At 39.0% G+C, this 20,160-nt stretch overlaps 4 protein-coding genes across 4 annotated transcripts; 1 reads left to right on the plus strand and 3 right to left on the minus strand.

Annotated features, from left to right (window-relative positions):
• Positions 1-1,637: 1,637 nt before the first annotated feature.
• Positions 1,638-7,398, minus strand: LOC135938897 (transcription initiation factor TFIID subunit 10-like). Its single transcript, XM_065482922.1, has 3 exons — positions 7,097-7,398; positions 6,871-6,935; positions 1,638-1,965 (listed from the first exon to the last, which is right to left on the minus strand). The coding sequence occupies exons 1-3, from the start codon at positions 7,229-7,231 to the stop codon at positions 1,758-1,760; spliced, it is 408 nt and encodes a 135-aa protein (XP_065338994.1). The 5' UTR covers positions 7,232-7,398; the 3' UTR covers positions 1,638-1,757.
• A 757-nt stretch (positions 7,399-8,155) lies between these two features.
• PEK (pancreatic eIF-2alpha kinase) lies at positions 8,156-13,273 on the plus strand. The gene is made up of 12 exons (XM_065483830.1): positions 8,156-8,414; positions 8,565-8,691; positions 8,837-9,337; positions 9,714-10,089; positions 10,201-10,330; positions 10,394-10,484; positions 10,544-10,785; positions 10,839-10,979; positions 11,702-12,299; positions 12,355-12,543; positions 12,670-12,834; positions 12,891-13,273. The coding sequence occupies exons 1-12, from the start codon at positions 8,266-8,268 to the stop codon at positions 12,987-12,989; spliced, it is 2,808 nt and encodes a 935-aa protein (XP_065339902.1). The 5' UTR covers positions 8,156-8,265; the 3' UTR covers positions 12,990-13,273.
• A 9-nt stretch (positions 13,274-13,282) lies between these two features.
• Positions 13,283-14,348, minus strand: LOC135939440 (calmodulin-like protein 4). The gene is made up of 5 exons (XM_065483831.1): positions 14,188-14,348; positions 14,099-14,129; positions 13,897-14,028; positions 13,653-13,835; positions 13,283-13,493 (listed from the first exon to the last, which is right to left on the minus strand). The coding sequence occupies exons 1-5, from the start codon at positions 14,188-14,190 to the stop codon at positions 13,393-13,395; spliced, it is 450 nt and encodes a 149-aa protein (XP_065339903.1). The 5' UTR covers positions 14,191-14,348; the 3' UTR covers positions 13,283-13,392.
• A 2,062-nt stretch (positions 14,349-16,410) lies between these two features.
• On the minus strand, positions 16,411-18,096 carry LOC135939855 (cuticle protein-like). Its single transcript, XM_065484446.1, has 3 exons — positions 17,961-18,096; positions 17,397-17,822; positions 16,411-17,108 (listed from the first exon to the last, which is right to left on the minus strand). Exons 1-3 carry the CDS (start codon positions 17,970-17,972, stop codon positions 16,590-16,592), a joined length of 957 nt encoding a protein of 318 aa, XP_065340518.1. The 5' UTR covers positions 17,973-18,096; the 3' UTR covers positions 16,411-16,589.
• Positions 18,097-20,160: the final 2,064 nt, after the last annotated feature.

Consider the following 20,160-nt stretch of genomic DNA (forward strand, 5'->3'; position numbering starts at 1 on the left):
CTGAGGGATTCCCGTCCCTGAGGGAATCCCTGGACGGGACGAATTTTGTATTTCGTGACAGGGACGGTACGGGACAGGGACAATCTGCAGCGGGACGAGGGACAGTTTTATCGGCAGCAATTTTTGCAGCATTAAAAGCCTTAAGATTCTCAGCAAATAGCTTTTTTCGCAGGTTTTAATTGAAAATTAAATATACTTAAGATGGATGACCAGAAATAGGAATTTTTAAAAATTAGTTAAAAAGCCACTGATTTCACCAAAAGACAACCAATTATAGTAAAATAAACCGCAATTTTCCAAAAATTTTGACACTTTTATTAGCGCGAAATGTGACCTTTTCGGGGTTAAATTCGGGGGAAAAAACTCCTCCAACTCGGTTTATGCGCCAAGAACCAGTGGTGCATTTTTGCGTAGTGCAAAATTGATGAACCCTCAACCAGTGGCTTTTATTTTGATTTTGTAACGTTCCTATTTTTGGTTTCCCCTCTCTACTATTAACCATACCATAGAAGGACATTTCTGTCATTATTAGGTCAGCAATGTGAATGCCACAGATAGGTCTCAGTCTATGGAGAATAATATACTCCTAGGCGAATCGCATAACAAGTTGAAGAAGAAAGGACAATACATGCTCAATAGCTATAGAGTCAAAGAACCAACCTACAGATAAATATGGGATAATGTTCTGTCTGTTGACATTAGACGTAACATTTTAAATTATATTTAGAAAAATAAATTTCTGTATAAATTAGTGAATATATACAGCTCGCTATAATAATTGACTATTAATTGCGTAGTTAAGATACTAACTGAAAAATAATATTGGATTAGTTTTCAATTAAATTTTTCTAATTGAAAACCTGGTGAAAATGTCAATACATATTAATGGGAAAAACCAAAGGGGTCGTTGATTACAAATCGTTTCATTTTTCAGCAATGAAACTTGTGATAGACAGAAATCGTCTTGGTATAGCGTTGAAATTGCGCATAGCTCCAACAAACTCAAATATCCTTAATGTTTGAAAATTGCGACCACTCGAGGTTGTTTCCATGTTCAATATTAATTAAAACCAGGCTTCAATAGAAGTCGTTGTTGTATTGAATAGGTGGGTGATATTAATTGTAAAGAAGTGTATGGAATTTTTTGAGATTTTAGATGTGACATTATTGTATTTTTGTATGTATGATTGTAATTGTTAACTCAAGATTAGGACGTGTGTGATGACGTCGAAACTAGTCGAGGAATAAAAACGACGAATCCATTTGATAACGCCTGGTTTTAATTATATCGAACCTTGTTGAAAGAAAAGGGCAACAGATAATTCGACAGTGAAAATTTTCTGCACAATTGGCTGTATTCAATATTAAAAGAATAAATGGTGTTTGTTGAGCAAGGCGAATTTCAACGCTACCTAAACGAAATTAAGTTTTCAAAAATGTAGAGTAAACCCAGAGAATTCAGATTTTATCGTTTATTTTTACTCTTCCTAAGTGCAGCCTTTCTTATTCCTGAAAATTGGAAACTGACGTTCGAAAGAAATTTTTTACTCAATAGAATAATTAAAATTAACATGCAAACTTAACTATCTCGTCTGAAAATATAAGTAATTAATTTGAAGAGTGGAAGAAATATAGCGTTTGATAGCCTTACAAAGTTATTTTATTATTCAATCATGGTGCATCCTTAAAAATTACACTTACTTATAGCTGATTGCAACAACATTTGAACAATCTGCACAGTCTTTAAGTTTTGAAGCTCAAACGAAGTATGGAGGTTTCTTCACAGTAATTCCGTACTCATTTAGGGCGGGCGCCAGGTCCTCCATTGTGAGAGTATATTTCTTATCTTTGGAGGTTTTGCTGGACTTGTTTGGGAGAGCCGAGCTACGTGCCTTGCAGTGCTGCAGGGCGTCATTGCCAATGTCCGAAATGAACTTTTGGGCAGCTAAAGATACCAGGCGAACCCTGCGGACACAAGATGCAAAATTTTATTTTCCATAATGGCATTTCAGTAGATTTATTTTCTCGTGACTTGATTCAACAAGATGGGAAACAAGTTGGGAAAAAATTCCAGGTTGTTTGCTTTACAAAATATAAGCTACGAAAGAACACTCGATGATACCCGAAGTTGCCTTCGGAGGCAGCGATGCGGTGCGGAGAGGCTACTGCTGCAACTGCTGCCGCTCAACAACAGCAAACTTACTCGAATTTGTACATTTAAGTTGAGTTGTTAAATTTCTTTTGATAAACAGGTCAAATAAAACTTAAATTTTGAATTCGTGGCAGTGACACATAAGATTTTTTACTTCATGATATTTTTATTTGTATTTCGTTGGCAGTGCTTCATAAATATAAGGAATAATTCGATTTCTCCATTTCAGTGAGAATCTGTCAATTCAGCATTTTTTTTCTATCACATATTATAGAAGAGGATGTCGTTTGTGAACTCACATTATTTGCTCACAAGCAAGCCACCAAACTCGCCCCCCTAGCTTCTGCTCCTGCGCGCGCATATCGTAACATTAATAATGCTGTCTGTGCTGCTATTGAAGCCCCTTTTGTAGCGCGTTGCCTGTTTTTTTCACACAGGACGTTTTCCTTGCTTTGTGACTGCGTCTTAAATTCTCGTTTTACTGGGCAACTTACCAACCGATGGTAATGCGTTAAGTTACAAAGTAAGCGTGGACCAAAACACAAAGTGGTTGAAAGGTCGAATTAAGAATAAAAATTTCCAAAAATCATAACTACGCAGAAACCAGCCCCTGCTCACTCATATGGAGCGTCCGTGAGCAAGCTAAGAAGTTCAGCATCCACTGGCAGGTGGCAGGTCGATAGCTTTTTCAGCCAATTTAAGGCCGTCTTGGAGTTTGTTGCCTGTTACGCCCACTTGCAGAGGGAGGCGAAGAGGGGCGTGTGTCAGAGTTTTTCATGGGCGTAACAGGCAACAAACTCCAAGATGCCATCTGATTGGCTGAAAGAAGCGATCGACCTGCCACCTGCCAGTGGATGCTGAACTTCTTAGCTTGCTCACGGACGCTCCATATATGAGTGAGCAGTGGCAGATACCTTGACAGCATAAAAAATTCTATCTTTTATTCCCTCTGCTCGTGATAGCCAGCCTTGTCGGAAAATGCGTGACGCAGATGGTTCTTTGTAAAGTATCACCCAAAAAAAATAACGGTCGTAAATAGTTCGGGCATTGAATAGTTTGTTGTTCGCTTGCAGATGGGTGGAATTTTCCCAGTGGAATTCTTCAGCACTGCAAAGGGGCAGATAATCAAGACTTATTGTTAGTGTAGGTCGGACCGAGATAAGGTCCAGCATATCAAGACTGTCAAAGAATAAGAGAATGCAGACAAAATGAAAATCTGACGCTACTTAACCCTGATATAATACCTCCAAAGGATGATAGAACGACGGGAAAAAAATATTGGAACCCACCATGAATAAATCCGCGCAGAGCTGAAATTGAGCCATTCGATAATTTTGAAATTAATAAAATATCTGCGTGCATTTCTTTTTTCAGTAGTTAGGAAAAAAACTCACAGATTTAAGACTTCAAAAAACTCGGTTTTTCCATCGTCCCTTGAAAAAATATAATTTAATAACAATGTTAAGTTTGTTCTTCATTGGACTAACCGTTCGCCGGAGTGTACTCATTTAATATTATCCACTTAATGATGGAAGATACACTCTAATTTCGGCGGCGAAAGTTGGTTCCGTCAGTCAGTCGGGCGTAACAATGGCCACAGAGACGGAAACAAGCAGGAATGAAGCGAGTTTCTTTAATATTTACCGTAAAGGCGGTAGGTATAAAAATTTTAAGGTTCGATAAATACTTGTCCAAACGATTGGATTGATTCAAAATTTTAAGGTAGTTGACGTCGTTTTGTATTTCTTTTCTACTTAATAGAGAAATTGTCAAGATTCAAGACAGTCATGTGTCATGTCACAAAACGAAGATTATCCCGCATATTGATCTAAAATTCTCTAACACCCAAACGAATTAGTGAGCCTTTCAACAAATTTGCAACCAACGAGTAAATAAAAATGAGAATCACGTGAATTAAAACTGAACAAACTTGGGAAAACGGATGATGAAAATTCTCCCCTTATAGCAGTCATCACTTTGGAAATCACCAGAAATTTCTTTGCCACTACAAAGAAGAATTCTCTCCCGTTTAGAGGTTCCTTTCAAACCTCAAACGTAAAATTAGCTTTATTTCAGAGATTTGAATGTGATAAAAATGAGAATGGTTTATATCATACAGACAAAAAATACATTATTTCTAAGCAGTGTTCCGAGTTTTATCCAGCCGGTTTAATCCATAGTGGTTTAAACCACCCTATTTTAGCCGGCTTTATTCTGGCTTTTTTGAATTTTTTCACAGCTTGTCAAAAATCCACAAGTTAGTTAAAAAATATTTTTTTTGTTGCAGCAAAAAAAAAGCAAAACAACCGGATTAAGCCGGATAAAACCTCGTTTTAGAACACTTTTCGGAACACTGTTTCTAAGAGAAATTAATGTTAATGACTTTATTTCGATGATTTTGGATTTTTTTGACCCCGACATGTTTTTAAGTAGCGCTCATGAGCGAAATAAAAGCATTAATTTAAAATATTGAAAATAAAACTACCCTCATGGTTGGCCCGTGTGTGATACAGTCAGGTTGATAAAATGGGGGGGGGGGGAACAAGCTTTAAACACGCGATCGAAGCACCAACGCTCTTCCTCCCGTTCACTTGGCTAGTAGGCTATTGCAATTGCAAGAGACAAGACGTACCTTCTCCTGCACCTCCACTGCCATTTATTACATTGAGTGGTTGTGATCTCATTCATTTCATAAAAAAAATCATTAAATGATTCTGTCTGTGAGTAGTTTCCCATTTTTATTACATTCAGTGTTCCGAAAAAGCCGGCTTTTTCCAAAACGAGGTGGTTTTATCCGGCTTAATCCGGTTTTTTGGCTGCAACAAAAAAATATTTTTTAAACTTGTAGATTTTTGACAAGCTGTGAAAAAAATTCAAAAAAGCCAGAATAAAGACGGCTAAAATAGGGTGGTTTAAACCTTGTTTAAACCACCCTAACCTTGTTTAAACCACCATGGATTAAACCGGCTGGATAAATCTCGGAACACTGCATTTTATTAATTTGTCCTAATGTGAAACTACATATAATATAGGGTAGAAACACCCTACATTATAATTGATGCTTAATTTTTAATAAAGGTATTGAAATGAATAATCCCGTAAGAATAGGCAGTATCTACTGCGCTACCAAAAGACCAGACCTATAATAATGTGCCTTGGTGTCGGATGAAAAAAATCCGAAGAATTTTATTAATACCAATATAATTGATATTAATTTTTAAAATCACCATAATATGAGGTTATTTCTTTAATGAAATTGATACTACAAATAAAATGCAACCCCCTAGGTGACAAATTACCTCACATTGCTTTGACACTCCTGAGAATGCCTAAACAATGCGAGCCAACGGGCTGGTTATTTAGAATATTAATTTTTACAAAGTGAAACTTTACTCTAAATAATAATCGTTTTCGTGAAAAAGGATTATTGTGCAACAATTTTTTACTCTCATCTGTATGCTAAATTTTATTGATTATCTTCAGAATAACTGTTCACTTTTTTAACTTTGGTTCGATTGTATTGGCCCGCAGCACCATCAGCTGTTAAGTATGGGGAACTCGCGCTTTCCGCTCACTTCTCGGTCTGATGGAAAGAATCAAAGTGCCCGCCCTATCCTACCGAGAAGTACGAGTCTTCCATACTGCTGAGGAGTCCTGCGGGGCCAAAACAGCCGCTGAACAGAACTAGAATATGAAATTATTTTACCGTTCAAAATGAAGTTTTTTTTTCAAAATTTAGACCATCCCTTTGTTTACTTGATTAGTAGTAATTATGAAAAATGTTAATATCAATAAAGTATTTAATCCCAGCAGATTTTTTATTTTAACCCAACGTCCTTAAAGCGAGCCATTTTGACTTTAATATGCAAAGGAAAAAAAAACAAGTAGAGCAAACAACCCTCATCATTTAAAATTTATGACCATCATTTACTGAACCAAAAAATGAAAACGAACTGGGAGCTCGGCTCCGCAAACACTAAAAGCGTATATAGGAGAAGAAGCAGACAAGAGAAGATGGGTTGATGTTTGGTAAAAATATCATTTTCCTATTTTTTTTTATTGGTATATCACAAAACAACAATCCTAAAATGTTTATGGTTACTCACGCTTTCCGATCACTCACACCTCTTGCTCTGATGGGAAGAATAAATGTTAATGCCCTATCCTAGCAAGAAGTGTGAGTTGAGCGAAAATTGTGAGTCTTCCATACGTAAATCAACGCTCATATAATAGGTTAGTCCCATTATACAATTTTAATTTTATTTAATAATTTATTTTAAGTAAATCTTTACTGCAAACATAATAACATTTCCACATTTTTTTGACAAACAATTTAAACGATTTCATACGAATGTGGACGCTGCCAAGACTAAAATTAATGGAAAGAGCGGACAGATCAATCACAACCTTCAGAAATTGGTGCGGGGGAGGGCGGAAGCGTCCCTTGCGCCATTTTCTAGTAGCTCAGTAGGTGACATTAACCGACATTAACCTCTATCGCTAATGTTTACATTTTTTTTTAAATCGTATTTACATTTTTTTATCCCTGTCTTAGTATCATACTATGACTAGACCAGCACGAATGCTAAACCCGGGTCACAAGAACACCGCGAACGGGGTGGCAAGTGGCAAGGGCGCACACATACATACATACATACATACATACACACATACAATGAAGAGCGACAATTTTTTATTTAAAGACTTTTAAAACTTACATTCGCGGGTCTGAAGCCTCAAACCCGGCCATGGTTAGGTAGTGAGAAGTCACAGCATCGGGAATCTGTAAACATATTCGTGAACTTTATCCACCACCCTTGTCGGCCATGATGTATCGAAATTTTTAAAACACGTGAATGTTTATCCATTTCAAGCCGAAAAACTTAATATTATCTATGTATTATTAATATGGGAAGTAATGAGCATGCAAAGCATTCAAATTACCGTGGGAGTATAGTCCTCCAGCTGCATGAGGAACTCTGCAAGAGGCTGGCCGGCAGTTTTTGATTCTGCTTGATCACCCCCGGTTGCTCCCGACGTGTTTCCGTCGGTGCATTTCTCTTCAGATTCGAGCTTCATGGTAGCGCTTCTTTCTTCTAATCACGCTGGAGGAGCTAAATTATCGAAAAGCACTAAAATGCACACGAATTCACTTTCTCGAGAGAACTTGACAAATTATATCCCGTACTGTGCTATGTGCATTGCATAAGCGCCATAAGCCAACGAGCAAGCAAAAGCAATCACCAAGCGTACGTTTATTACAGCGACAGCGTAAAGCCACTGGCGCTGCTCGGTAAAACCACGAACTAAAGAAGTGTTAAAAGACTTCAGGACGTAAATATACGCCATTGCTAATACCTAAAAACTATTGCTCTCAAAGAGTAAAAATGGCGTCTAAACGAGCCTATGGGCTTGGTAATGCAAAGAGCAATATGTGGCAGAAAAGGAAACTAAACTTGTGGGGTTTTTGTACCGCCCACTTTGCAAAGCATTTGCCCGCGATAGCCCATGCTGCCTTATTTTTGCAGCTCTTGTTTTATCCATCTAATACAATAAAATTCGAGTAATTTAACATTATGAAATTGCTCCTGCCTTGCTGGAATTGAATTTAAGCTGTGCAATTGTGAGAGTTGCTTAAAAACATTCCCGAAGCTTCCATAGCTTTCTTGAAAAAATAGTGGAGATTGCGTCATTAAAAATGACTTCATTTAAATTTACGCGCCATAAAGGTAGAAACATTTTCTATTTATTGATGGTCTTGCATTTCTTGGTAAAAATTATTTTCCATCAAACACAGATTTATTCTCTTAGCTTTCATATAATCTGGCCATATTTCAATCAGTTCACCCAATGCGAATGAATAAAAATCAGAAAACAGCAAGATTATATCATGTCATTTTGATACACGTCATTCGCGGCACACCCCCTTCAGCCTTCAAAATATATGTTTTGCTCGCCCTACAGTCACGCCACCCAATAAGAGTAGAGGAGACCAGAGGAGACTGAGAAGGAAACAGGATTCTCTGTCTATATTATTGTTTTCATTAATTCCATTATTCCGAAGACTTGATTATGCTTAGAACCTCGAGCAAATTTTCCACGAAGTTGTAGTGATGACAGGGTTATTCAACTCATTGTCCAAAAGCTCTCTTCTCTACTCTTTTCTGACGTGTGTTATAACCAGTTGCAACTATGTAGACGAATCGCAACCCGAATTCAAAGCACTCACTTTTTGCAAAGATGTGAAGTACAACGATAAAAGGTTTGTAAAATTATTTTATGTCAAGCCCTTGTGAATTGGGAATTTGTGACAGCAAGACAAGTGTTGATTTTTTATATTAATCAATTGTCCTATTCCTCTAAATTTTATTTTAGAACTATCTATTTAATAATGCGTCTAATTTATTTTCAGATATGTACTGATAAGTACTTTAGACGGGACACTTTCTGCTTTAAACGTCGATGATGGAGGAAGCCTGCTGTGGAGTCTACCTACAGGGGACTCGCAAATGTTATCTTCAAGTATTCATAGACTTGAGGTATATTATGTTATAACAAATAATTATTTATGCAACATTTCGAGTGCAGCTTCTAACAAAAGCCATACGAACACTCGTCATGATCAGATTAAATGCTATTTATTATGGTTACGTGTGCTAAATAACTTCCCATATTTATTTCTAGCTCACAAATCGTGGACAGTACATTCGGATGATTCCATCCCTGAGTGGCAATTTGTATAAGTTTGACGGGAATTACATCGAACCCGTGCCCATCAGTGCAAACCACCTTTTGCAAAACTCCATTCGCTACTCTGACGATGTGATCTCCGGCGGCAGAGAGTCAATGACTTACGGAGTCGAGTTGGACACAGGACGTGTCATGTACGAATGCACCATGAAGGGATGCGAGCGCAATTTCACAGGGAAAGTTAGTGAAGGTGACATCCTGGTTGTTCAGCGGCAGTCGCAAACTATCAGAGCGCTCGAGCCAAGGTCTGGCGAGGAACGCTGGAATTTCAGTGTTGCTCAACACGACGTGCGATTGCTCGCTGATCCAAACGCAGACTGTCACACCAGGGAGAGGATCACTGATGATGACCTGATTATCAAGGTTGTTGTGCCTGATGGCCTTGTTTGTGCCGTGAGCAAGGAGAACCCATCTCAAGTCGTCTGGAGTCACAAGGTGACTCACTTTCCTTCAAAATATTAAGTTAAAATTTTTGTTTTATTTGTTTCAAATGAAAAATTGCGAAGCCATTCTTTTCAGTTTTTAATTTATCTAGAACTTTCTACTTGAAATATTTTCTTTGAAATAATAATGGCTTTCCTCTGGGGGAATTTCTTAGGATGGATAGCGTCCTCCCTGAAATTTTTATCTGCCATTCATCCTGAGTAACTCAAAGCAGATTAGAGCCAGTATATTAATTTTTAAATTCATAATTAATTTACTTGTTGTGAAGATAAAAATATTAATCCTACTTTGTGTGTCTTGGACACACATTAGACCAAGACTTTGTTTTTATTTTTAACCCACATTCAACTCCCAATTTAATTTCCAGTTCAAATTTCCTGTCGTCCACGCTTGGCAGTACCAGCAGGGTGAAGTGAAGGCTGTGGACTTGTTTAGCGGTTATTACCAGTCTACAAGCCACGCCCAATTCATGCCGTGTGCACCTTCCTTATACATCGGAATACACAAAAAACAGGTATACATTCAGGAAAGCGTTCAACTTCAGCACAGCGTGGCCGAAGACGTGATACCTCTTATCACAAATGGGAAACCTGCGGTCATACCCTGGATTCCCTTCCCTGCGTCTTCATCTGCGATCGGCCTCATTGATTCCAATGACAAACCACTGCTGACCGACGAAAAGGAGGGTGACAAGACGACGGCTTTGTCACAGTCTGTGCTGTACGCATCTGAATATGCAAATGGTGAATTTTTATTCTTTTCAAGGGAAATTCGAATAGAGTTACTAAATGTTTAATTCTTCAGCTGGAATTATTTTTTTGCACTAATTGCCAATAATAAACAATCATTTTTAGGAAATGGATTTTTTTTGCTGACACCAGAGGACAAGGTCTGCAACAAGAATAGCACGATATCTTTAGAGGGAAACGCTTCTCAGTATATTGGGGGAGATGAGAAATTCCTCACACCATTTGAGCGCTGGTGGTGAGTAATTATAATATTGAAACTGAAACATAACTAAATCATTTAATAATTGTGTGTAATCAGGGTGGAGGTTGTCATTATTTTTGTCTCTCTGGCGTTTCTTGCCCACTTCTTTCACACGCCAAAGAATCAGGCACAGCCCCGTCGATTAACTGTGAGTAAATCAAGTATGCTTCAGCAACATTAATTCATTTATTTGTTATAATTTTTCAGAGCTACCTTCCTATTACGTCTGACCATCAATTCAATTCGAGCTCCAACTTTGAATTTAGACAAAATTCAAGCAACAGGAACTCTGAGTGCGATAATAAAACTCCAGAGTTCTCATCTCGGTACCTGGATGATTTTGAACAAATCAGATGTCTAGGAAAGGGAGGCTTTGGAGTTGTTTTCGAAGCTAGGAAGAAAATCGATGATTGCCACTATGCTGTCAAAAGAATTTTGCTTCCTAACAGGTACAATTGGTTCTAATACTTTTCGAAACAAATTTAAACTTACACATTTTCAGGAAAGAGTCACAAGAAAGAGTGATGAGGGAAGTGAAAGCTCTTGCAACCCTTGGCCACGAAAATATTGTGCGCTATTATCATTCTTGGATAGAGTGTCCACCTCCTGGCTGGCAAACGGAGCAAGACAAATTCTGGCTCAAGTAATTATTCGCATTTTAATTTGAAATACTGCTAAGAAATTATTTATATGCAAAATTGAACCTTTTGTATATGTAGTCAAATTTCCAGGTCCAAAGGATGAAAAGTCATATTTTTTAAAGCCAAAGCAAAGTAATCTTTTAAATTCAATTTAAAAATATTTTATAATCTTACAAATAATAATTGAGACCGTAGAAGAAAAATTAAAAATAATCGTTAAATTAAAGCTAAGTTTCCAGTTTTATCTTGAAGGAAATTTGTGGAATAACGACAGAAGCAAATTTTTTCAAGATTTTTGTATCTATATTAAAGTAATGTCAACATTAAAGTTGAGATAGTAATAAATTAAACCAGATGAGCTAGACCAATTTTGCATTAGTTTATTTGAAATTATATTGGCTGCATGTATGGCTGTGTTTGAAAGCCACAAAATCTCGGGAAAATTTTTCATTCTCTAAAGATCTATTATTGTTGTTTATTCTCACAGTTTGTCAATACAATCATGTTATGTCATAGTCAATAAAATTTATTAAAGCGTGTGAGAAAAGGCAACATTCCTGGCAAACAACTTGCAAAAACCCTGTCCAGGAGGACAGAGCCAGAGTGGGCCAGACTAATTTAACACCACTAGCACTTTAAAATCTTAATATTTATTTTCCTATTTAAAGAACCCAATTTTTATTTTTGTGCCAGTTTGTGTTACTTATTTCCAACCTGTTTATAGCGATCTTGCATCAAGGGATTCACTGCTCCCGAGCGATTTTGGAATGGAGTACAGCCAGACAAGCAGCAAGCACCCTTGTAGAAACGTTTGGAATGACTCCGTCTGCTTGAACATGCCAACAGACGATAGCAGCAGTTTGAGAAGACCCAATGGCGCCGAGATGAGCGACTCTTTTATCCAGTTCAAAGACGACACGCCCCAAAGAAAAGAAATAGTTGAAGATTCTGATGATACAGAATCCTTCGTCAAGTTCAGGCATGATACGCAAGAGTCTGTTAGCAACAGTCTTGAACTGCAGCCACATGTGCCTTTGAACATTCCCACGAGTGCAACCGAGAGCTGTGAAGAGGAGGACCTCGAAGTTTCAACTGACTCGGAGCAAATTAAGTTGGCTCCATCGCCCACGTTCCTCTACATCCAAATGCAGCTGTGCAAAAAGGAGAGCCTGCGTGAATGGCTCCAAAAGAGAAACGCCGGTGACTTCTCTGAGGAGGAGTCAAGCGATTTCTCTTTTGAGAAATCGATGTTTTATTTTCAACAAATCACCTTGGCTGTGGAGTACATTCACAACCAGAATCTTATTCACCGAGATCTCAAGGTATCGTGCTATTTTATTTCAGTTGCCTCTGGTTCTAATAAAATCTATTTGACAGCCATCAAACGTTTTCCTCTCCATTGATGGTCATGTGAAAATAGGAGATTTCGGGTTGGTTACCACGATGGCAGATCCAGATAATGGGAGGACACCAAGCTTGGAGGAAAAGAAGTTCCAAAGTGCTTTTGCTGACAATGATCGGCACACTGCTAATGTTGGCACTCGCCTCTACATGAGTCCAGAACAGGTGATTTTTATTGTGTCTTCAATGGGCCTCATTCAATAGAAAAGTGCATGTAAATTAAATTTCCATGCAAACATGTCCCTTTTTGTGTTAGGTAAAAATTATAATTCTTTCTTTTTTAAATTCCAGATTTTGGGTCTGCCTTATGGACACAAAGTGGATATTTTTTCCTTGGGGCTAATTTTGTATGAAATGTTGGTGCCATTCGGGACCTTGATGGAGCGAGCACAGAGTCTGCAGTTGGCCAGAGAGGGTCTCTTCCCAGATAGCTTCTCTACGCAATATAAGAATGAGGTAGGTGCCTCTTTATAATAACTGGAGAGGAGTTTGTGATGTATTGTGCATTTCAGTCTGAATTGGTCCGGCTCATGTTGTCGCACTCGCCAGATGAAAGACCAACAGCTTCACAAGTTCGCCAAAAGTTGCAGTCTTCAATCTCCTCTTCTTAATGGTAGAAATCATTAGTAGAAGTAATCTGCGTTAAAATAAGTGATCCAAATATCAACCCGTTTAAGATGTTTGAAATTTTAAGGGCCTCTTACTTCTCAAAAGGCATAGTTTTGAGGCTTTTTTTATTTAATCCTAACAAATCCAGCTATTTAATTGAGTATTTGCTCATTAGTGTCGACGATCATACATCCCAATTTTTCTCCTTGGACTGATTTAACTAAATCTTTACTTAAACAAGTTGCCTATTGTGTTTTGAATAAATGTAAAGTGATATAAATGTGAACGACTTACGTATGAATTAAACAAACTGAATTGTATGCTTTATTTATAACAAAAATAGGTATTTAATTTAAAAACTTCAATAAAAATAATTTAAGAAACGTTAAACAGCTTTGGTTAAAATCAGTAGTAGTCAGGCACTGGTGCGCAAGCTATTTTCACAAAGTCTTCGTATCGTACTTGGCCATTGGGTCCAACGTTTGCCTCGTGAAAGATGTGGTCAACTAAAATTAAATCAATTAAAGTTTTAGTTTCGGGGAAATTCCTGCTGGATATTCTTTGGAGTAATTTTAACATAATTTGAAATAATATTTGCTATTTTACTTTTAAACTCCCTCAATTCTTAATAGTTCTAGAACGCAAGTCTTATGACAGTTTAATACCTTCTTTGACGCTCAGCTTTTCTCCCCAATTCAACAGAATGTGTCTCAAATCTTTCGCCGAAATGAGCCCTGTCTTTTTAGGGTCGTTCGCTCGAAATGCAGCTAGCACTTCAGTCGGCAATTTCTCAACTTTGCTGTGAGCATGCATGACATCCAAAAAGTCTGAGAATGCAAGCTGCCCGCCTGTGGGATGATTAAAAAAATTAATTTGGTAATTAGGTCAATTAGTTGAGCCAAACCCGACCTTTTTCTTTGAAGTACTTTTTGAGCTCGGCAATGGTAGGGCTCATGCCCAGTGACCGCATCGTCACCGTCAGTTCGTCTAGGGTTCGAATTTGGCCATTTCGTGCAAACAGGTAAAAGCACTCTCGAAATTCTGAAACAATGAGTAATGCAAACATTCAACTGATAAGATTAAACAGAGCCAATTTGTGCGTTTCGCTTACCGTCGATGTCTTGTTCCCGAAAGTAGCGAGCCTGGATTCAAAGCACAAAATATTATTTCAGGACAGTGTTAGCAAAAAAAAATATTTACCATTTTCTGGCAGAAATTGGGCAAATTACGGACGAGAATTCAGCGAAGCGAATCAAGCCTTTCCAGCTGACTTGGCACCTGCCGCTACCTGTGTGTGTCTATCTCTCTGCCTTTGTTGGGAGCGCTCTCTGGTTGCTAAAGCTGCTATTACCTCTAAAAGCTGATAATGAGGAGACTGCGTCACAGTAATATCGCAAAAACGTCAGTTAATAATTGTAGTGCGCAGCCAATAAATACCATGGTGACAGTAGGCCTACTCTCTACTCTTTTTTTCATTTTTTAATTAAATTTCAAAAATTTTGGTTAATTTTACTAACGTGCCAGATGTCTTTGAGACTGGTTTTTACAAATTTCAAAAGATGTTTGTAAAATTAATAACTCTCTCTTTATATTCCCTTGTATTTTTTTATTTAAAATAATTGGGTGCAACAAATAGACAAATATAGTATTGAAGTTATGCAACCTGAGCTGCATTTGAGGTTGTACTGCTGCATAAGTTCTAAGTTCCACTCTTTCCTTTATTGAAGTCAAAAGTTAACCCAGGGAGTACAGTTGTCGTTCAGGAGAGATCGCATGTTTTTTCATCGAGAAGGGGACCGTGAGAAAATATCTTAAGCTTTGTATTCAGGGTTGAATGACAGGGGAGGAAGAAAAAGACAAAGAAAGCAGGCCGTTCCCTTGCCCGTTCAGCCAGTTCTTGAATAAAGTTTTTTTCTTGCCATCGTGCTTTTTATTTCGACGTTCAAATAATATGTTGTTTAATTCAAATTTGATAGACGTGAATAATTTAGAAAAACATGAACGTTGAGATTTAGGAATTAATTCGGTGAATTAAACACGACAAGTAAACTCAACTATGCTTACAGCGTTAACTTTATTCAACAAAATTATTTTTTATTATTTAATATTTTTTTACTGTCGCAACCCTTGAATAAGTTTATTTATATTTTTTTTCAAATAATTCTTTTGAATGGCTTGGCTCTGGTCACTCTGGTGCGGCGCGCGCTATTGTTTTCGTGCTTATTATGCTTATTATGCAGTGCGATATGCCTCCAGCCTCCAAAAGCGACAAAGAGGCAGTCAACACAAATTTTGACCATGCATAGGCATGTTATGTACGTGGATGCGCACGGTTATAGGCTAACACTGCGCTCGCTAGCTGCACTCTCCGCAGTTTCCAGTTTCCTGTGTGTTTGAAGATTACTTGGACGTGTGCTCCCTGTGTTTTACTCCAAAAGATCCAGTGATTTAGCAACCCGAAATAATGGACATCCCACCTTGTCCATTTGTCCAACTCGCTGTGAAGGTAAGAAAATCAATTCTTTTACAGGGCGGGCGATTGTCATCAAGTTAAAAAGCCTGTTATTCTTTTTGACGTTGGGAGTGCTGAGCGCTATCTGGTTGCTAAAGCTGATATTACCGCTAAAAAAGCTGACAATGTGGGGCTGCGTCACAGTAATATCGCAAAAACGTCAATCAATTATTGGAGTGCGCAGCCAATAAATGTAAACGGTTACAATGAATATAATTATATTTAGTTTGGTTAACGTTCCAAACCTTCGTAATCTCTCAAAGATCTAAATAAATCCAAATTTTAAATTTCAATTATCCAGTTCATAATAGATAGGTAAAAAACTCTAATTTTGAGAATAAGGAATAAGGGCCATTTTTACTAACAGAATATTTAATTTGCTGTAAAGCAATTGATATGTTTATGTTTACTATATAATCATCAAGATGATGAACAACGTTGAAAAGGTTGGAATAAACTTTATATTTTACAATCAATTGTTAAAAAGTGATAAATAAAAATAATTCAATCCAAAATAATTTCGATAAAATAGATCCTCGCAGTACAATTAATTATTAAAAATTAAAAGTTTTTTTGGTTCTTCTCTGCACTACTTGTTTTTTCATAGCCTGCGGTAGTGAAAAAAAATGCCTCTTGTGATGTTGGTATGCAACCCGCTCGTTTCCTCTGCAAAGTCGGTTGCCCACTCCCTAGATCGCAGGCGTTCAAGCGAGTCTGATGCAATTCTTGGAGATTTTAACGCATGGAGTTACCAAGAAAACAGACGAGTTTTTTCTGTTGGAATTTTAGAGCTATTGCTAGTATCCTCTTTAGAGAATTAAAAATTTTCCATATTTTATTCTTTTGCTTATACTCATTCTCAAAACTTGTAATATTAAGGAAGTTTGGTAAAATAAACAGGAAAGAGTGCGTTTTAAATATTTGAAAGGCAGTAGGATTTATTCGCTTAGATCAGGTAGGCTCAGGCTCATTAAAAAATTGACAAGTCACACATAATTTGTCTCGTGTCCGACCGATACGCAGAGCCCAGGGCGTCAGAGGGAGGCCGTTGGCCGCTGTGTATCGGTGTTCGGGCTCGGGTAGGCAAGATTTACAAGTGGTAGAAGGGGAATCCGGCGAAGCCGTGGTATCCGTAGCTGTAGACGAGGGGGGTGGCATCGGCCTTGACTTCAGCGCTCTTGGCTTCGACGACGGGCTTGGCCTCCTCGGCGGGGGCGGCGGGGGCAGCAGCGGCCACGGTGGTGAAGGCGAGAGGAGCGTGGTAGGCGATGGGGGCGGAGTAGGCGATGGGGGCGGTGTAAGCGACGGGGGCGGCGTAGCCGACGTGGGACAGCACATCGTGTTCCTTCTCGACCAGCTCGATCTTCCTGGTGGCGGCGGGAACGGCGGCGTCAATGGGCTCGTAGCTCTGGACCTTCACGGTCGACTTGGCGAGCACGGGGGCACCAGCGAGGAGGACGCTACGGCGGCGGCGGGACACCTCGACGGCGGCGGCGGGCTCCTCGACGGCGGCGGCGGGCACCTCGGGAACCTCGGGAACCTTGTCGGCGGCGGCGGCTTCGGCAGCCTCCTTGTAGAGGCGGGCGAACTCAGCACGAGCAGCAACAACCTGAACAATTGTATCCAAAAGTGTGAATTTTCCGTCCTCATAAATAAATAAATAAATTGACTTATTATTTTTATTAAATCTTTAAAATGAAATTTTACTGGCTGAGAGAGAAATAAAGGAGAAATATTTACTAATTTGCGTAATTTCCCCTAAATATGATTTTTTTAGAATAAAATAATTGAATTAAACCTTCGTTCTTCTCTGAGCTTAAATTTTTCATTTTAAATTGATTTTTCGTTGCAGTTTAAATTGCGGGAGAAATAAACCGAATGAATTCCGATTTCTCACCTCAGCGGTGTCCTGGACGGGTTCAGGGGCGATGAGAGCAGGGACGGCGGGGGCCTCAGGGGCGACGGGGGCCTCGGGCAGGTTGTTAGCGCCGAGGATGCGGAATCCACCGTGTCCGGCGGTGTACTCGACAACGTTCACCTTGCCGTTGGGGTCGACGTAGCTGTAAGAGCCGCGCACGTTGCCGAGAGCATCGCGGGCCTCGGCGCGGGTCTGCAGAGCCTCAACGTGTCCAAAGCTGGCCTGTCCCAGGACATCCTGAGCGTGGTACTTGCTGTGCGAGAGAGCAATTGGGGCCACGATGGGCGCAGAGACGACGGGGGCCGCGATGGTGCGGGCGGCGAAGCCGTAGGGCCAGCCGATGGGGGCGGAGTAGAAGTAGTTCTGCGGGGCAGCGACGGCCACGGAGGCGAGGGCGGCGACGATCTGCAAAATTCACCGCAAAATTGGAGATTTCACATTCGAATTTCACTGATATTAAAGAATAAGTTAAAATGAAAAAAAATCGAAAATGTTTAAAAGAATTCCAAAGGCATAACGAGACGCGGTGTGCGTTTGCCTTACCAGGAACCTCATGTTGTGCTGTGTGCTGTGACAAGTGTGCCTCTGCCAGGCCCGGCGTCGGTATTTATAGGTAGGAGTGCGTCAGGGAGGCTCTCGGGGCAGGTCTGCAGGACACCAACCGACCTTGGGGCTCGAGCCACGCCGACCCCGCCCTCACTCCCGCAACCATTATCCGCAGCCGCCACTAACGCTCGAGCAGCGTCGCCGGCACACACACACACACACACACACACACACACACACACACGCAGATACCATACATAATGTGTGCCGGTAAACGCGACGAGACGCTTTTTAGGCGATAAATCCGGCGAATCCTGTGCCGAGTGGAATATTTTTTTAAATGGAGCAATCTGTCTTGTGGCGAACGGTGAGCCCAAAAAGCGTCGCCTGGGAATCGGAAATCGCTCTAAATTGGTTCTATTCAATAATATTTATTGCCTGAGAGTACGTGACAAGCTACATTGGGATTACTTAGCATAAGTGACAAAAAAAATTTCAAAAGTGAGTTTGTTAATTTAATTAAATTTCAAAATTTAGTCTTGATAAATTTGAGATACTTACCGCATATATTCCAATTTCATTTTAGTTTATTATTTTGCTTGAAAATGTCTTCCTGTGTAAGTGTCTCCAAAATTTATTTTGAATATAATAAAATTATTCAATCATAAAAAATTTGGGGAAGTTTTGATGAGTGGCAAAAAAGGAAATATGTAATTTTTCTTCATAAATCTATCTGTACTATTCTAGAACAATAATTTGAAAGGAAAATAAAATACTTTGTTTAATAGCCAGCTCCTAAAATGAGAAAAAAAAATAATTTGGCCTTTTTGCAATGCCCCAGTTTTATTTCATTCATATTTTTCCCCTAATAGTCTAAGAGAAATAAGTCTTATAGATTTGTCCCCTTTTTGGAAGTTAATTTGGCAACAGCCCCCTTCGCTTCCCACGAAATTAAATACAAATTACGATTGTTGGTAACTTCATATATGAATAACATAATTCCTTATTTCATCAAAGGTTGGAGTGGATCAATGGAATAACCACAGTATTCGTGCAATAAAACCATCAGAAATCTTGTTGACATCGCGAACATTTCTGCAGACTGCACTCTGCTGTTTACTGCGGTTTTACTGATTATGCAGAATATCCAGTTAGATGTGTTGTGCTCAACGCGTTCCGTCTCATATTCCACATCACACACAAGGTTCACCTGGTAAACTGAACTTGTTCCTGTGCATTATGCAAAATGCGGGGAATGCGATCTTCCTGATCCTCGCCACCTAGCTTATCTTTTTTCATGGCGATTGTGCAAAGGATAGAAAATATTTGAGGCAGATGATAGAAGACTCGAACTGACGCTGAAGGTCAAACAAGAAAAAAAGGAGGCAGTTCGTGAGACTATATACGTTTTTTTGCCGAAAACCTTCCCTGACAGCAATCAGCCTTTATTATAAGATTCTTCTCAACGTGTAATTACTCCTGAACAACAAACACGGATAATTTTGTTGTTATATAGACACTATTAAAAAAGTAAGAGGTTATCATAATTTTCATTGGAAATTTTAGGGGTAAAAAAGACTTTGAAAGGATTTTTCAGAAAAAATAAAAGCGTCGTGAGAGTGAACGAAAATTATATTTAATGTTGGTTTTCAAACAATGACGTTAAAACCTTAGCTGGGGGTGAAAATTTTCAATCCCTCGTTGTTTCAAACTCGTATAATTTTCTTGGCATTATTTTCAATTCAAATTAGAATAAAGAGAGATAATTTTGCCAGCAATCAAATTATTTTTGAAATTAAAAAAAGAGTATCAGCATGTTAAGTTCACATTTATTTCATCTGTCCGAGACATTTTATTTATTCATCGAAACCAGTTCATTATGGCACTCATCGTCGTCGGCGGCCGGCATCATTTGTCACTTGTGATACACGCAATTATTCCGTCATTAAGAAAATCGAAAGTGCAACGCCCATGCGTTCGTTACATTACTGCACTACTTTTCCCGATCGCACTTGGCGAAGACGCTCGCTCGGCGGCACACCGGCTGTCAAACGTCGGCTGAATGATTGGATATCGCGAACGTCGCGGACTAAACGCTATGCAAATCAGCGGTAATGCTCACGCGCGTATATTGATATTCTGCACGCTGCATCGACAGCCGATAGGATTACGTAAAAGAAGCCTCTATCAGAGGTTA

Source organism: Cloeon dipterum, chromosome 3 (assembly GCF_949628265.1).
Source record: "Cloeon dipterum chromosome 3, ieCloDipt1.1, whole genome shotgun sequence".
NCBI classification, from domain to species: domain Eukaryota; kingdom Metazoa; phylum Arthropoda; class Insecta; order Ephemeroptera; family Baetidae; genus Cloeon; species Cloeon dipterum.

Coding starts and splice junctions, on each gene's coding strand:
- LOC135939855 (XM_065484446.1), bottom strand. Junction 17,109..17,396: donor CCGTCCAGGACACCGCTGAG/GTGAGAAATCGG, acceptor ACAATTGTTCAG/GTTGTTGCTGCTCGTGCTGA.
- LOC135938897 (XM_065482922.1), bottom strand. CDS start 7,231: ATGAAGCTCGAATCTGAAGAGAAATGCACCGACGGAAACACGTCGGGA. Junction 6,936..7,096: donor TGGAGGACTATACTCCCACG/GTAATTTGAATG, acceptor ATATGTTTACAG/ATTCCCGATGCTGTGACTTC. Junction 1,966..6,870: donor GAGGCTTCAGACCCGCGAAT/GTAAGTTTTAAA, acceptor TTGTGTCCGCAG/GGTTCGCCTGGTATCTTTAG.
- PEK (XM_065483830.1), top strand. CDS start 8,266: ATGACAGGGTTATTCAACTCATTGTCCAAAAGCTCTCTTCTCTACTCT. Junction 8,692..8,836: donor CAAGTATTCATAGACTTGAG/GTATATTATGTT, acceptor ATTTATTTCTAG/CTCACAAATCGTGGACAGTA. Junction 10,786..10,838: donor AGAATTTTGCTTCCTAACAG/GTACAATTGGTT, acceptor ACACATTTTCAG/GAAAGAGTCACAAGAAAGAG.
- LOC135939440 (XM_065483831.1), bottom strand. Junction 14,029..14,098: donor TCGGGAACAAGACATCGACG/GTAAGCGAAACG, acceptor TCATTGTTTCAG/AATTTCGAGAGTGCTTTTAC. Junction 13,494..13,652: donor AAAGCTGAGCGTCAAAGAAG/GTATTAAACTGT, acceptor ATTTAATTTTAG/TTGACCACATCTTTCACGAG.